The sequence below is a fragment of the Stomoxys calcitrans genome, chromosome 5 (assembly GCF_963082655.1).
Source record: "Stomoxys calcitrans chromosome 5, idStoCalc2.1, whole genome shotgun sequence".
Taxonomy (NCBI): domain Eukaryota; kingdom Metazoa; phylum Arthropoda; class Insecta; order Diptera; family Muscidae; genus Stomoxys; species Stomoxys calcitrans.
This window is the reverse complement of record NC_081556.1, coordinates 131,600,414-131,616,245: the sequence shown is the minus strand read 5'-3', so window position 1 is coordinate 131,616,245 and position 15,832 is coordinate 131,600,414. Positions and strand designations below refer to the sequence as shown.

At 38.6% G+C, this 15,832-nt stretch overlaps 2 protein-coding genes across 2 annotated transcripts; both read left to right on the top strand.

Annotated features, from left to right (window-relative positions):
- The first annotated feature begins 2,537 nt into the window (after positions 1-2,537).
- LOC131997994 (uncharacterized) lies at positions 2,538-6,028 on the top strand. Its single transcript, XM_059369945.1, has 2 exons — positions 2,538-5,889; positions 5,964-6,028. The coding sequence occupies exons 1-2, from the start codon at positions 2,538-2,540 to the stop codon at positions 6,026-6,028; spliced, it is 3,417 nt and encodes a 1,138-aa protein (XP_059225928.1).
- Positions 6,029-6,941: 913 nt separating this feature from the next.
- On the top strand, positions 6,942-8,084 carry LOC131997993 (uncharacterized). The gene is made up of 2 exons (XM_059369944.1): positions 6,942-7,823; positions 8,040-8,084. The coding sequence occupies exons 1-2, from the start codon at positions 6,942-6,944 to the stop codon at positions 8,082-8,084; spliced, it is 927 nt and encodes a 308-aa protein (XP_059225927.1).
- Positions 8,085-15,832: the final 7,748 nt, after the last annotated feature.

Genomic DNA, 15,832 nt, shown 5'->3' with positions numbered 1-15,832 from the left:
AGAACTGGGCCTTTTCAAATTCACAGCACTGTTACAAGTCATTGCCTCAACCTGTTATTATTGCACTCATTTTGTTTTCTCCACTATTCGTTTATTTTTGCACTCCCTTTCGTTGTCCATGTAAATTATCTGTAAAGATCACTAGCCAATCCATCAAACATCGAACAAAAGGAGGGAAACACAAACATACCTACGGAGACCTGTCACTTCAAAAATATAACGAAGGCGAAATCAAGACAGAGCACATACCGATTAAAAGACAAGAAAAAAAGGGAAGAAGATAACATTTTGAGATAATACACTTTTCCACAGTTCTATTTCCACATCATTTACCCATCTATTAAGCATAGACAAAGAAAAGAAGAATAAACCAAGCTTTGGTTGTCCGGAATAAGAATAACGAAAACAAAACAAAAACACACTTACGTACATACGCACATACGTACAGACAAGGGAGGCCATCAACCAACTCTGGTTTTCATTGATTTGGTTACGTATGACAGAACGCATGGTACAGTAAGATAGGGTAAAGGGAGAAAATACTGCACTAATCTTCAAACTAACATAGATATGTATATGCACTGGAAAATCTAATGAATTTATATAATAAATATTTGGTTTATTGCATCGATTGATGAACATTGCACTTGCCACAAGTCGTAACACTATTACATTTAAATTGCACTTGCCCCTGACGTTTTTAATTGCACGAGTCCCAGGTTGTCATAGTATGAAAAAAGAAATTTTTAAATACTTAAAGCCATTTGATCGTACTGTTTATTGATTTGAGTCCACTTTTGAACTTCGAATTATCGGAAGGACTCTGCCACAGAGACTAAATTTGCGTAACACACCATACATTATTACAGTTGGTTGGAAGTATTGCACCTGTTTAAATCACGGCACGGCAGTCACGTTAGCTTATTGGTGGCACATTTACATCGTTTTGTTCACAGTTCAGGCTGTATAAGGTGTTTGATTATCGTCCGCTAACTATTGAAAAGAATAGGCACAAAGACGAACAAAGACGAATCAGGACAAAATACATATATGTACATACGTACATAGCAGGCATAGCATACACATATGTATATACGTAGATGCACTTCCTCGTTGTTTTGCTTATTACATTGGGTCATTGACTAGATGAAGAATCATCCACCAAGCATTCAGTGGTGCCAGATGAATTGATTTTTAAATATTTCTGGGATTGTGGTTTTATTTTCATTCGTTTACACACAACTGGTATTTAAGGGACAAGACTGTTTACGTGCTTGTTTCCCATTGTTGCTTATAAATTGTACAAGTCCCAATTTGTATTTACGTAACGAAAAAGACGAAATTTTCAAAACACTGTCGTCGTATTCATTCAGTCGTTTAAAGCCACTGGGTTGTGTAGAATATATTGCACTTGTTTTCATGTCAGAAACTGCTAAAACTAAACCTACCTAATATCACATTAACGTTCCATTGCTATTGCATGTAATTAAAAGTAATTGCACTTGCTCCATATTGCAACGTCACAAATCTCAGTAAAATCATTATTTGAACATTGCTATAATTCATTTTTTAATACTACGCTGTTCTCTCACACTCATTAATATTGCACCCAGTTTATTGTGTTTGATCATTCGCTATTCTTATTGCGAATGGATAGGAGGAAGTTCAAGACAAGATAAGAAAACTTACGCATGTACATGCGTACAGGTCAAGCATATAATTCGTAAACACTTTTCCTCTTCGTTTTGTCTATGTTCTACTGCCTTGGGGTCATTGACTAGATAAAAGACTCAATCACATATATAGTGTTGCCGGATTTGGGGATTTTTGATTAGTTGCGGGATTGTGCCTTTCAGTGCATATTGCCGAAACGCGACACCCTATTTCACTTATCTCTGCTACACCCCAGACACATTGAATTCTTACAACATTTCTGGTGTGAACTAGTTTTGCAGGTTGGATTTGTTGAATACGTTGAACTTTTTTTAAGGGCTTGTGTTCTTGTGAGAGAATTCACACGAATTACATTGCCGAAACCGCAATTTGGGTTTGTTAGTCAAGCTCTTTTGAATTCGAATGCCTTTCGACAGTATATCGCTTTTTACCGCTATGGTTATGCTCATCTCGTACGTTTAAATCTCCCGCTTACGATCTAAAGGATTATTTGGATTTTCCTGAAATCTCGAGTTTATTATTAAGTCTAAGAGGGCAGCTCCTTTTAGACGACCGCGTAGTTCTGAATTAGAAGGCTATATTTCGGCATTGATTGCATACCCCGCTACCTTACTAATTCAGAATTTTGTTGATTCTCTCAGACGCTGAAGCAACGATTTGGTTGTTTATTGTAGCTTACGCTTGCATTTACTCGAACCTCAAATCCAAATCGTTTCTCTCTCTCTCTGTTTCGCTACAAAGAGAGTTCAACCGAAACAATACCAAATAATTTTTAGACTTACTGAGAACATAGCCAACTCTGCGCTTCTCTCCCTTTCGATCCAGTTTTCTTCTCTCGCTCTATTGTACGGGACCGATTTAAGATGAGCTTGGAAAACGCAGCCTCAGATTTAGCATCCCTACCTTCGGGATCTAATAATCTTACAAGCTCGTCTTCCTCAGTGAGAAATTCACCAAGTCAGGACAAGTTTCTCTTTGACTGTGACCATTTGATCAACTTTTGCACTCAGTTTGAACAGAGTGATATTCAAGATCAAACGGATTCGGTATTGGAGGTGAAGTTGGAGGACTTGGAGAATAGGTGGCAACGGCTTCAAGCTACCTATGAAGGTCTCATGCTAGCTCCAAGTAACACCAATACCAAGGACTTTAGGGCGAACGCGAGGATAAATTTCAACGCCAGCTCCGAAGCTTATTACACAGCTAGATCGCAGATTCTCGACATTCTGAGAATCTCGGGGGGAAATGCTCGCCAAAACGCGAGGCACAGCCTTATTCCGGCTTATATTCCCCAACCCTCGGCTAACCATCCTTCTCAAGAGATTGGTAGTGGCTACATCAAGGTCCCTCCCTGTGATACTGAGGTATTTAAAGGAGGCTACGAGGAATGGCCGTCATTCCGTGACATGTTCACGGCGGTTTACGCAAACCATCCGAAATTGACTCGAGCTCAAAAGTTATATCATCTGCGAAATAAGACTAAGGGGGCAGCCGGCGCCATAGTCAAAAGATACACTCTCTGTGATGAGAATTTTGAGCTCGCTTGGAGTGCCCTCAAGGCTCGGTATGAAAATAAGCGAGTCTTAGTAGATAATCAGTTGAAAATCCTCTTCAACATCCCAACGGCCTCTGTGGAGAATAGTGAAGCAATTCACAGGATTCAATCCACAGTTAACGATTGTCTCTGCACTCTAAGAACTCTTGACGTCAATGTGGAAAGCTGGGATCCAATCTTGTTATACTTGGTATCAACCAAGTTGCCAGATGAGACACTGGCTCTCTGGGAACAATCACTCACATCTCACCGTGAACTTCCCACTTGGAACCAGCTAGACGAGTTTCTCATTAGCCGATACGAGATCGTAGAACGTCTCTCAAGCATGAAGGCCACAAAAACTAGAAGTTCGCTCCCATCTCAAAACAGTGGTAAGATCCAAACTTATCACTCGCAAGAAAAGCTCAGTTCTTCTTGCCCCCTATGCAGTTCCGATCACTCGATAAGAAGTTGTGGCCAGTTTCGCAAATATACTGCACAGCAACGCATAGATTTTGCGTTTAAACACAAATTATGCATTAATTGCTTATCCTCGTCTCATCTCAAGACAAATTGCAAAAGTACAAACACTTGCATCGTTTGTCACAAGCCACATCATACCCTTCTTCACCTTAAAGGTAAACCTGAGGGAAAATCTGAGGATCAAGTACCTCATACCAGTCATAACGACAACAAAGTTCCGATCCAATCATCTGATCCAAGCCCAAAGGCTTCATCTCATATTGAAGCGCCCTCAACTTCAGGGGCAAGACGCCCCTCTCATGTTCAGGCCAATTTCTCGGCCAACAATGAAATGATTTTGCTACGAACAGCTCTGGTTCGCATTGAACATCATGGGGAGCTGTTTACTCTAAGAGCCCTCATTGATCCTGGTTCTCAACGAACATTCATTACTCAAAGAATGCAGAAGCGCTTGCAACTTCCCACTACTAAAGCGCACTTTGAGATTTTTGGAATTGGCGAACAAACTCAAACGTCGGAAAAGGAATGCCAACTCGTCATTGTTGCCGAGAAGTACGATGTCCGCTTTACTGTCTCGGCAATAGTTTTGCCTAAAGTGACAAAATGGCTCCCTTCAGTCTCATTCGAGATTTCAAATCCCTCAGACTTGGAGGAGCTTGACTTAGCCGATCCAAACTTTAATAAATCCGCTCAAATTGACCTAATTTTAGGCAATGATTCTGAACGATTCATAAATATTGATGGAATCAGGAAGAATATATGTGGCGATACCTCAGCATACAATACAGTTTTTGGCTGGGTATTGAGCGGTCCAATGCAAACTGACAGAATTTTCTCATTTTCCACGAACGTAGTTGAATCCGAGGATGTAAAAATAAGCGAACTTCTGAGAAAATTCTGGGAGCAAGAAGAGATACCCATGGCTTCCCCTCTGTGTGAGGAAGATCAGTTTTGCGAGGAGTTCTACTCGAAAACTACCTCCAGATCCCCGGATGGTAGATACGTCGTGAGACTGCCTTTCAAAGCAGAATTCTCCGACTCCCTATCTCTTGGCTCATCTCGTTTTCTCGCTCTGGCTCAATATAATCGAATGGAGTCAAAGCTCTCCGATGATCCCGAGCTAAATACCGAATATAATTCAGTTTTGAATGAGTACATCTCTCTCGGTCATGCTGAAGAGACCTCATCCCAAGAAATAAACTCCGGTGGAAAATACAATTCGTTCTATCTCCCCCACCATGCAGTCGTCCGTCCAGAGCATAAGTCCACTAAAGTCAGAATCGTCTTTAACGCGTCTCGTAAGAGCAAATCGGGCCAGTCTTTAAATGATGTGCTCCATACTGGGCCTACGCTCCAGACTGATTTGACATCAGTACTTCTCAATTGGCGAAAGTATAGATATGTTTTCTGCGGGGACATTCAAAAGATGTATAGGCAGATATGGCTACACCCTATCGACAGAGCTTATCAGCGTATACTTTTCCGGCCAGATCCCAAGGGACCGGTAAAAGATTTTGAGTTAAAAACGGTTACCTTTGGCCTGAACTGTGCGCCGTTTTTAGCAATTCGCACGCTCCTACAACTCGCCTCGGATTCTGAAAGTGAATTTCCCGATGTTGCAGAAACATTGAGAAAAGAGACATATGTCGACGACATTTTGTCCGGAGGCTTCTCTATAGAGGACACTATTCGAGCACAAGAGAACTTAAGCTCAGTCCTTAAGCATGCAGGGTTTCCTCTTGTCAAAATGACTGCAAACAACCCCAAATTGCTTGCTCATCTCCCACAAGAGAGTCTATATGACTCCGAGTTCTTGCGCTTTAACGAGTCGAGCACTACCAAGACACTTGGCATCAAATGGAATGCGCTAACTGATTCCTTCAGTTACACTCTCGGCGCCATTCCGACAGACCAACCCATTAGTAAACGCAAGGTACTTTCAGCCGTTGCTCAATTATTTGATCCTGCAGGTTGGGTTGCTCCTGTAGTAATTAGATCGAAGATATTGATGCAACAACTTTGGCTCGAAGGTCTTGATTGGGATGATGAACTCAGCCCAGAGACTTTGCTGAAGTGGAACGCTCTGGTATCCGATTTGAAGCACATCGGGTCAATTTCTATTCCTAGATGGCTGCAGTACAATCCCTCCGATATAGTTGAAATACACGGATTCTCTGACGCGTCTCAAGCGGCAATGTGTGCGTGCGTTTATATCCGGTGTCAGACTCTGAAATATGTTGTCTTCTCTAACTTGCTCGTTGCGAAAAGCAAGGTAGCACCACTAAAACCCGTCTGCCTGCCTCGATTGGAGCTCAATGGGGCATTTCTGCTCGCTAAGCTCGTCAACTTCGTACTATGTACTTTTGATTTGAATATCAGTGGCATAACTCTTTGGACGGACTCTTCAATAGTACTTGGTTGGTTGACAAAGCCACCATGGACCTGGGAGACATACGTGGCAAATCGAACGTCGAAGATACACGATCTCTTACCCGGGGGGACATGGCGACATGTCCCTACTCACGACAATCCAGCTGACCTCGGAACGAGAGGCTGCAGGCCACAGGATCTCATCGGCAATTCGTTGTGGTTTAATGGCCCGACTTGGCTAACGAACCCACCATCAGAATGGCCCAACCGAAATCCGTTGGTCTCTCCGGAAATAGGGAGGCGGCAGAATATTCAGGTCATGCATGGAACTATCGAGGACTCTGACATCTTGATAAGGTTTTCTTCCTACACCCGTGCCTTGAGAGTGATCTCTTTTGTATTTCGTTTTTACCATAACTGCCTGAGTAGATATAGGGGTACCGCGAGGAATTCCTCCCCCATCCTCACCCAAGATGAAGTGACTTTCACGAAAAATCGTCTCATAATGCTGGCTCAAATTAGATGGTACCCAGAGGAGTACAAGACTGTAAGTAGATCCGAGGAATTGTCTTGCAAAAGTTCACTGCAATGCTTGAACCCATTTCTGGACCGTAACAAAGTCCTACGGGTGAATGGTCGGCTGGCCGCCTCTTCCCTACCGTATAACGAGAAATTCCCAGTTATACTTCCTGGTAACTCTCGTCTCTGTCAGCTGTATTTGCTCCACTTGCACACGTTCCTGGCCCATGGAGAATGTATTTTAATGTGTCGTATGGTCCAGACAGAATTTTACATTTCTCGTCTAAAACCAAGGGTGAAAAGTATCATCCATAAATGCAAGACATGCATAATTTTCAAGAAAAGATCTTGCGCCCAGATAATGGCACCGCTCCCTCAAGATAGATGTACGATAACTCCGGCATTTCACGTCACGGGCATAGACTTTGCAGGGCCTTTTGACATTAAGAGTTCGCCACTACGCCGTTCCCCTCTCTTAAAGGGTTATGTCAGCATCTTTGTATGCTTCGCCACGAAAGCCGTACATCTGGAACCATGCTCGGAACTTTCCACGGCGGCATTGGAGGCCGCTTTTGCTCGTTTTCTTGGGAGACGAGGCCTACCTCGGAAGGTAGTTTCGGATAATGGTAGGAATTTCGTTGGTGCCAGTCGCAAGCTTCTACGGGAATTCAGGAGTTTTATCCAAGTAGTAGCAAGCGATATATCTGAGAAATACTCGACACAGGGGTTTGAATGGCAATTTATACCGCCCCATGCTCCACATATGGGTGGACTTTGGGAGGCAGCCGTTAAGAGCTTCAAACACCATTTTAAACGAGTGGCTGGAGCTCACTTGTTCACCTTCGAACAGTTTGCTACCGTTCTTGCGCGGATCGAAGGAGTCTTGAACTCACGTCCAATTTCCGCCGTCTCTGAGGACCCGAACGACCTCACAGCTTTGACTCCCGGGCACTTTTTGAAGGGTTCGCCAATCATGTCATTTCCGGAGCCGAATGCGCAAGACATATCCCTGATAAATAGATGGCTAAGGCTGAAGGCGATACATCACCAGTTCGCTACACAATGGAAGGAAGATTACCTCAAGGCTCTTCAAAAACGATATAAGTGGAAGAACACTTCTCCTAATGTAAAGATCGGTGATCTTGTAGTCGTAATTGATGATTTGCTGCCCCCTAGCGACTGGCGATTGGGGAGAGTAGTTAAGACTCACGCTGGGTCCGATAGCAATACAAGAGTTGCGGAGGTGAGGATTGCCTCCGGTATCATTACTCGACCGATTGTGAAATTATGTCTCCTTCCCTTTCTGGACCAACCCCAGTAGTATATCGCTGAGATGTATTGGTATCTGGATGATCAAACCCAACTTTTACTCTAACTAATACAGAATCTTTTCTCATCTCATTTTAATTTGCCACTTCAACCTTTCAAATGCAATTCGCTAACCTCTCACCATTTTCAGATAAAACATGCCTGGTCAAGATATGTACAAATGCCATCTATGTAAGAAAAGGCACGCTCTTAGATATTGCCCAAAATTTGTCAAGATGACCGTAGAGGAAAGACGAGCGGCCGTTCGACAACACAACTATTGTCGCAATTGCTTAGCGCGAAGCCACACCATCGAAGAATGTGAATCTTCTGGAACATGTCGAAAGTGTGGATTTCAGCACCACACTATGTTGCACCCACGAAAATTCACCGTGCAACAAACGAAATCCAACACTTCGACCAGATCCATCCAGTCTCGCCTCCAAAAGCAACAGCCTGCAAGATCCATCGCTTCCACCAAGCCACCGAAAAGGTCAGCAAAGTCCCACTCTACCGCCATTCACAAATCATCTCGACATCAGCAACTCACACGCCGTACCAAACAGCAACACACCCAGCAACGCACGCATCAACGCAAGAAGCCTCAGAAGACAAAAAGAAACCACCAAAAGCCTGGTAAGAGGCAACAACAGCAACTTACAAAGAAGCAATCTTCAACCCCTCAACCAAATGTCTTAATCCTCTCGGAAGCTATAAAGTCCTTAGCGACCGTATTGTGCGCTACACCATCAAACTTTGCGTAAACGCAAGGCCGGCGCCATGGACAAATTTGCATTTGTCCTTAACTTAAGCTTTAAATATTTTTGAATTTATTACCCTGAATTATAGAGTATTATTGTGAATTATCTATAACATAAGATTTGAATTGCCATTTAGTTCTAAGTTTGCTATTGAAATGTAATAGAATCTAAGTTATTGTGAATTAATTGTTTTTAAGAGTTTAGTACAAAAGGTTAGCTGTTAACTTTTTATGCCCACTCACTTCACTTACTCTACAACCGCAGTCAAGGTGAGCAACACAAGCTATTTCTCCTCTTTTGCCACAATAAACTCTAACACCATATACTCGTCATAAACCGAAATCTAACCATCCTTTTATTTCACACTTTTAATTTTTGGGCTACCTCAACCTTTCACTTTACTTATTATTCCTCTATGTACGAGGAATAATAAGTAGTAAACCCGCTTACATACAGTCCACTTGTTTCACAGAGGGAATTCCAATAGTGACGTCACAAGGCCAAAGATCGACACACCGCAGCTAATCCGCTCATTCTATTCACCCCCGCTACGTACACATAGGAAAACCCCCCAATTTTTGTGCATTAGTTTTACTCTACGAGGCTTAGTTAAGGAGATATGGCCATTTTAAGTTTTGGTAGGGAAAAATTCACATTTTGGCTGATTTTCATGAAAAATACAAATTTTCCGAAGTGATCACGAATTAACCTTAGTTTTGCTCTACGAGGCTTAGTTAAGGAGATATGGCCATTTTAAGTTTTGGAAGGGAAAAATTCACTTTTTGGCCGATTTTCATCAAAAATTCAAATTTTCCGAAGTGATCACGAATTAACCTTAGTTTTGCTCTACGAGGCTTAGTTAAGGAGATATGGCCATTTTAAGTTTTGGTAGGGAAAAATTCACTTTTTGGCTGATTTTCATGAAAAATAAAAATTTTCGAAGTGATCACGAATTAACCTTAGTTTTGCTCTACGAGGCTTAGTTAAGGAAATATGGCCATTTCAAGTTTTGGTACGGAAAAACTCACTTTTTTGCTGATTTTCATGAAAAATACAAATTTTTCGAAGTGATCACGAATTAACCTTAAGTTTTGGAAGGGAAAAATTCACTTTTTGGCCGATTTTCATCAAATACACAAAATTTAATTTTGGCCGATTTTTGATCTACGAGGCTTAGTTAAGGAGATATGGCCATTTTAAGTTTTGGAAGGGAAAATTTCACTTTTTGGCTGATTTTCATGAAAAATACAAATTTTGCGAAGTGATTACGAATTAACCTTAGTTTTGCTCTACGAGGCTCAGTTAAGGAGATATGGCCATTTTAAGTTTTGGAAGGGAAAAATTCACTTTTTGGCCGATTTTTATCAAAAATACAAATTTTCCGAAGTGATCACGAATTAACCTTAGTTTTGTTCTACGAGGCTTAGTTAAGGAGATATGGCCATTTTAAGTTTTGGTAGGGAAAAATTCACTTTTTGGCCGATTTTCATGAAAAATAAAAATTTTGCGAAGTGATCACGAATTAACCTTAGTTTTGCTCTACGAGGCTTAGTTAAGGAGATATGGCTATTTTAAGTTTTGGTAGGGAAAAATTCACTTTTTGGCTGATTTTCATGAAAAATACAAATTTTCCGAAGTGATCACGAATTAACCTTAGTTTTGCTCTTCGAGGCTTAGTTAAGGAGATATGGCCATTTTAAGTTTTGGTAGGGAAAAATTCACTTTTTTGCTGATTTTCATGAAAAATACAAATTTTTCGAAGTGATCACAAATTAACCTTAGTTTTGCTCTACGAGGCTTAGTTAAGGAGATATGGCCATTTTAAGTTTTGGTAGGGAAAAATTCACTTTTTGGCTGATTTTCATGAAAAATACAAATTTTCTGAAGTGATCACGAATTAACATTAGTTTTGCTCTACGAGGCTTAGTTAAGGAGATATGGCCATTTTAAGTTTTGGTAGGGAAAAATTCACTTTTTGGCTGAATTTCATGAAAAATACAAATTTTCCGAAGTGATCACGATTTAACCTTAGTTTTGCTCTACGAGGCTTAGTTAAGGAGATATGGCCATTTTAAGTTTTGGTAGGGAAAAATTCACTTTTTGGCTGATTTTCATGAAAAGTAAATTTTCCGAAGTGATCACGAATTAACCTTAGTTTTGCTCTACGAGGCTTAGTTGAGGAGATATGGCCATTTTAAGTTTTGGAAGGGAAAAATTCACTTCACGATTTTCATCAAAAATACAAATTTTCCGAAGTGATCACGAATTAAACTTAGTTTTGCTCTACGAGGCTTAGTTAAGGAGATATGGCCATTTTAAGTTTTGGTAGGGAAAAATTCACTTTTTGGCCGATTTTCATCAAAAATACAAATTTTTCAAAGTGATCACGAATTAACCTTAGTTTTGCTCTAAGAGGCTTAGTTAAGGAGATATGGCCATTTTAAGTTTTGGTAGGGAAAAATTCACTTTTTGGCCGATTTTCATCAAAAATACAAATTTTTCAAAGTGATCACGAATTAACCTTAGTTTTGCTCTAAGAGGCTTAGTTAAGGAGATATGGCCATTTTAAGTTTTGGAAGGGAAAAATTCACTTTTTGGCTGATTTTTAATGAAAAATACAAAATTTCAAAAGTGATCACGAATTCACCTTAGTTTTGCTCTACGAGGCTTAGTTAAGGAGATATGGCCATTTTAAGTTTTGGAAGAGAAAAATTCACTTTTTGGCCGATTTTTATCAAAAATACAAATTTTCCGAAGTGATCACGAATTAACCTTAGTTTTGTTCTACGAGGCTTAGTTAAGGAGATATGGCCATTTTAAGTTTTGGTAGGGAAAAATTCACTTTTTGGCCGATTTTCATGAAAAATACAAATTTTCCGAAGTGATCACGATTTAACCTTAGTTTTGCTCTACGAGGCTTAGTTAAGGAGATATGGCTATTTTAAGTTTTGGTAGGGAAAAATTCACTTTTTGGCTGATTTTCATGAAAAATACTAATTTTCCGAAGTGATCACGAATTAACCTTAGATTTGCTCTGAGAGGCTTAGTTAAGGAGATATGGCCATTTTAAGTTTTGGTAGGGAAAAATTCACTTTTTGGCCGATTTTCATCAAAAATACAAATTTTTCGAAGTGATCAGGAATTAACCTTAGTTTTGCTCTACGAGGCTTAGTTAAGGAGATATGGCCATTTTAAGTTTAGGTAGGGAAAAAATTCACCTTTTGGCTGATTTTCATGAAAAATATAAAATTTTCCAAGGTGATCACGAATTAACCTTAGTTTTGCTCTACGAGGCTTACTTAAGGAGATATGGCCATTTTAAGTTGTGGTAGGTAAAAATACACTTTTCGGCTGATTTTCATGAAAAATATAAATTTTCCAAAGTAATCACGAATTTACCTTAGTTTTGCTCCACGAGGCTTAGTTAAGGAGATATGGCCTTTTTAATTTTTCTTAGGGAAAAATTCACTTTTTGGCTGATTTTCATGAAAAATACAAATTTTCTGAAGTGATCACGAATTAACCTTAGTTTTGCTCTACGAGGCTTAGTTAAGGAGATATGGCCATTTTAAGTTTTGGAAGGGAAAAATTTACTTTTTGGCCGACTTTCATGAAAAATACAAATTTTCCGAAGTGATCACGAATTAACCTTAGTTTTACTCTACGAGGCTTAGTTAAGGAGATATGGCCATTTTAAGTTTTGGAAAGGAAAAGTACACTTTTTGGGTGATTTTCACCGAAAATTCCAATTTTTCGAAGTGATCACGAATTAACCTTAGTTTTGCTCTACGAGGCTTAGTTAAGGAGATATGGCCATTTTAAGTTTTGGAAGGGAAAAATTCACTTTTTGGCTAATTTTCATGAAGAATAAAAATTTCAGAAGTGATCACGAATTAACCTTAGTTTTACTCTACGAGGCTTAGTTAAGGAGATATGGCCATTTTAAGTTTTGGTAGGGAAAAATTCACATTTTGGCTGATTTTCATGAAAAATACAAATTTTCCGAAGTGATCACGAATTAACATTAGTTTTGCTCTACGAGGCTTAGTTAAGGAGATATGGCCATTTTAAGTTTTGGAAGGGAAAAATTCACTTTTTGGCCGATTTTCATCAAAAATTCAAATTTTCCGAAGTGATCACGAATTAACCTTAGTTTTGCTCTACGAGGCTTAGTTAAGGAGATATGGCCATTTTAAGTTTTGGTAGGGAAAAATTCACTTTTTGGCTGATTTTCATGAAAAATAAAAATTTTCGAAGTGATCACGAATTAACCTTAGTTTTGCTCTACGAGGCTTAGTTAAGGAAATATGGCCATTTCAAGTTTTGGTACGGAAAAATTCACTTTTTTGCTGATTTTCATGAAAAATACAAATTTTTCGAAGTGATCACGAATTAACCTTAAGTTTTGGAAGGGAAAAATTCACTTTTTGGCCGATTTTCATCAAAAATACAAAATTTAATTTTGGCCGATTTTTGATCTACGAGGCTTAGTTAAGGAGATATGGCCATTTTAAGTTTTGGAAGGGAAAATTTCACTTTTTGGCTGATTTTCATGAAAAATACAAATTTTGCGAAGTGATTACGAATTAACCTTAGTTTTGCTCTACGAGGCTCAGTTAAGGAGATATGGCCATTTTAAGTTTTGGAAGGGAAAAATTCACTTTTTGGCCGATTTTTATCAAAAATACAAATTTTCCGAAGTGATCACGAATTAACCTTAGTTTTGTTCTACGAGGCTTAGTTAAGGAGATATGGCCATTTTAAGTTTTGGTAGGGAAAAATTCACTTTTTGGCCGATTTTCATGAAAAATAAAAATTTTGCGAAGTGATCACGAATTAACCTTAGTTTTGCTCTACGAGGCTTAGTTAAGGAGATATGGCTATTTTAAGTTTTGGTAGGGAAAAATTCACTTTTTGGCTGATTTTCATGAAAAATACAAATTTTCCGAAGTGATCACGAATTAACCTTAGTTTTGCTCTGAGAGGCTTAGTTAAGGAGATATGGCCATTTTAAGTTTTGGTAGGGAAAAATTCACTTTTTTGCTGATTTTCATGAAAAATACAAATTTTTCGAAGTGATCACGATTTAACCTTAGTTTTGCTCTACGAGGCTTAGTTAAGGAGATATGGCCATTTTAAGTTTTGGTAGGGAAAAATTCACTTTTTGGCTGATTTTCATGAAAAATACAAATTTTCTGAAGTGATCACGAATTAACATTAGTTTTGCTCTACGAGGCTTAGTTAAGGAGATATGGCCATTTTAAGTTTTGGTAGGGAAAAATTCACTTTTTGGCTGAATTTCATGAAAAATACAAATTTTCCGAAGTGATCACGATTTAACCTTAGTTTTGCTCTACGAGGCTTAGTTGAGGAGATATGGCCATTTTAAGTTTTGGAAGGGAAAAATTCACTTCACGATTTTCATCAAAAATACAAATTTTCCGAAGTGATCACGAATTAAACTTAGTTTTGCTCTACGAGGCTTAGTTAAGGAGATATGGCCATTTTAAGTTTTGGTAGGGAAAAATTCACTTTTTGGCCGATTTTCATCAAAAATACAAATTTTTCAAAGTGATCACGAATTAACCTTAGTTTTGCTCTAAGAGGCTTAGTTAAGGAGATATGGCCATTTTAAGTTTTGGTAGGGAAAAATTCACTTTTTGGCCGATTTTCATCAAAAATACAAATTTTTCAAAGTGATCACGAATTAACCTTAGTTTTGCTCTAAGAGGCTTAGTTAAGGAGATATGGCCATTTTAAGTTTTGGAAGGGAAAAATTCACTTTTTGGCTGATTTTTAATGAAAAATACAAAATTTCAAAAGTGATCACGAATTCACCTTAGTTTTGCTCTACGAGGCTTAGTTAAGGAGATATGGCCATTTTAAGTTTTGGAAGAGAAAAATTCACTTTTTGGCCGATTTTTATCAAAAATACAAATTTTCCGAAGTGATCACGAATTAACCTTAGTTTTGTTCTACGAGGCTTAGTTAAGGAGATATGGCCATTTTAAGTTTTGGTAGGGAAAAATTCACTTTTTGGCCGATTTTCATGAAAAATAAAAATTTTGCGAAGTGATCACGAATTAACCTTAGTTTTGCTCTACGAGGCTTAGTTAAGGAGATATGGCTATTTTAAGTTTTGGTAGGGAAAAATTCACTTTTTGGCTGATTTTCATGAAAAATACTAATTTTCCGAAGTGATCACGAATTAACCTTAGTTTTGCTCTGAGAGGCTTAGTTAAGGAGATATGGCCATTTTAAGTTTTGGTAGGGAAAAATTCACTTTTTGGCCGATTTTCATCAAAAATACAAATTTTTCGAAGTGATCAGGAATTAACCTTAGTTTTGCTCTACGAGGCTTAGTTAAGGAGATATGGCCATTTTAAGTTTAGGTAGGGAAAAAATTCACCTTTTGGCTGATTTTCATGAAAAATATAAAATTTTCCAAGGTGATCACGAATTAACCTTAGTTTTGCTCTACGAGGCTTACTTAAGGAGATATGGCCATTTTAAGTTGTGGTAGGTAAAAATACACTTTTCGGCTGATTTTCATGAAAAATATAAATTTTCCAAAGTAATCACGAATTTACCTTAGTTTTGCTCCACGAGGCTTAGTTAAGGAGATATGGCCTTTTTAATTTTTCTTAGGGAAAAATTCACTTTTTGGCTGATTTTCATGAAAAATACAAATTTTCTGAAGTGATCACGAATTAACCTTAGTTTTGCTCTACGAGGCTTAGTTAAGGAGATATGGCCATTTTAAGTTTTGGAAGGGAAAAATTTACTTTTTGGCCGACTTTCATGAAAAATACAAATTTTCCGAAGTGATCACGAATTAACCTTAGTTTTACTCTACGAGGCTTAGTTAAGGAGATATGGCCATTTTAAGTTTTGGAAAGGAAAAGTACACTTTTTGGGTGATTTTCACCGAAAATTCCAATTTTTCGAAGTGATCACGAATTAACCTTAGTTTTGCTCTACGAGGCTTAGTTAAGGAGATATGGCCATTTTAAGTTTTGGAAGGGAAAAATTCACTTTTTGGCTAATTTTCATGAAGAATAAAAATTTCAGAAGTGATCACGAATTAACCTTAGTTTTACTCTACGAGGCTTAGTTAAGGAGATATGGCCATTTTAAGTTTTGGAAGGGAAAAATTCACTTTTCGGCCGATTTTCATGAAAAA

Excerpts from the sequence above, each read along its gene's own strand:
- LOC131997994 (XM_059369945.1), top strand. The coding sequence starts at position 2,538 with ATGAGCTTGGAAAACGCAGCCTCAGATTTAGCATCCCTACCTTCGGGA. Across the intron at positions 5,890-5,963 it reads CGCGTCTCAAGCGGCAATGT|GTAGCACCACTAAAACCCGT; the intron begins GTGCGTGCGTTT and ends GCGAAAAGCAAG.
- LOC131997993 (XM_059369944.1), top strand. The coding sequence starts at position 6,942 with ATGGCACCGCTCCCTCAAGATAGATGTACGATAACTCCGGCATTTCAC. Across the intron at positions 7,824-8,039 it reads GCAATACAAGAGTTGCGGAG|ATAAAACATGCCTGGTCAAG; the intron begins GTGAGGATTGCC and ends CACCATTTTCAG.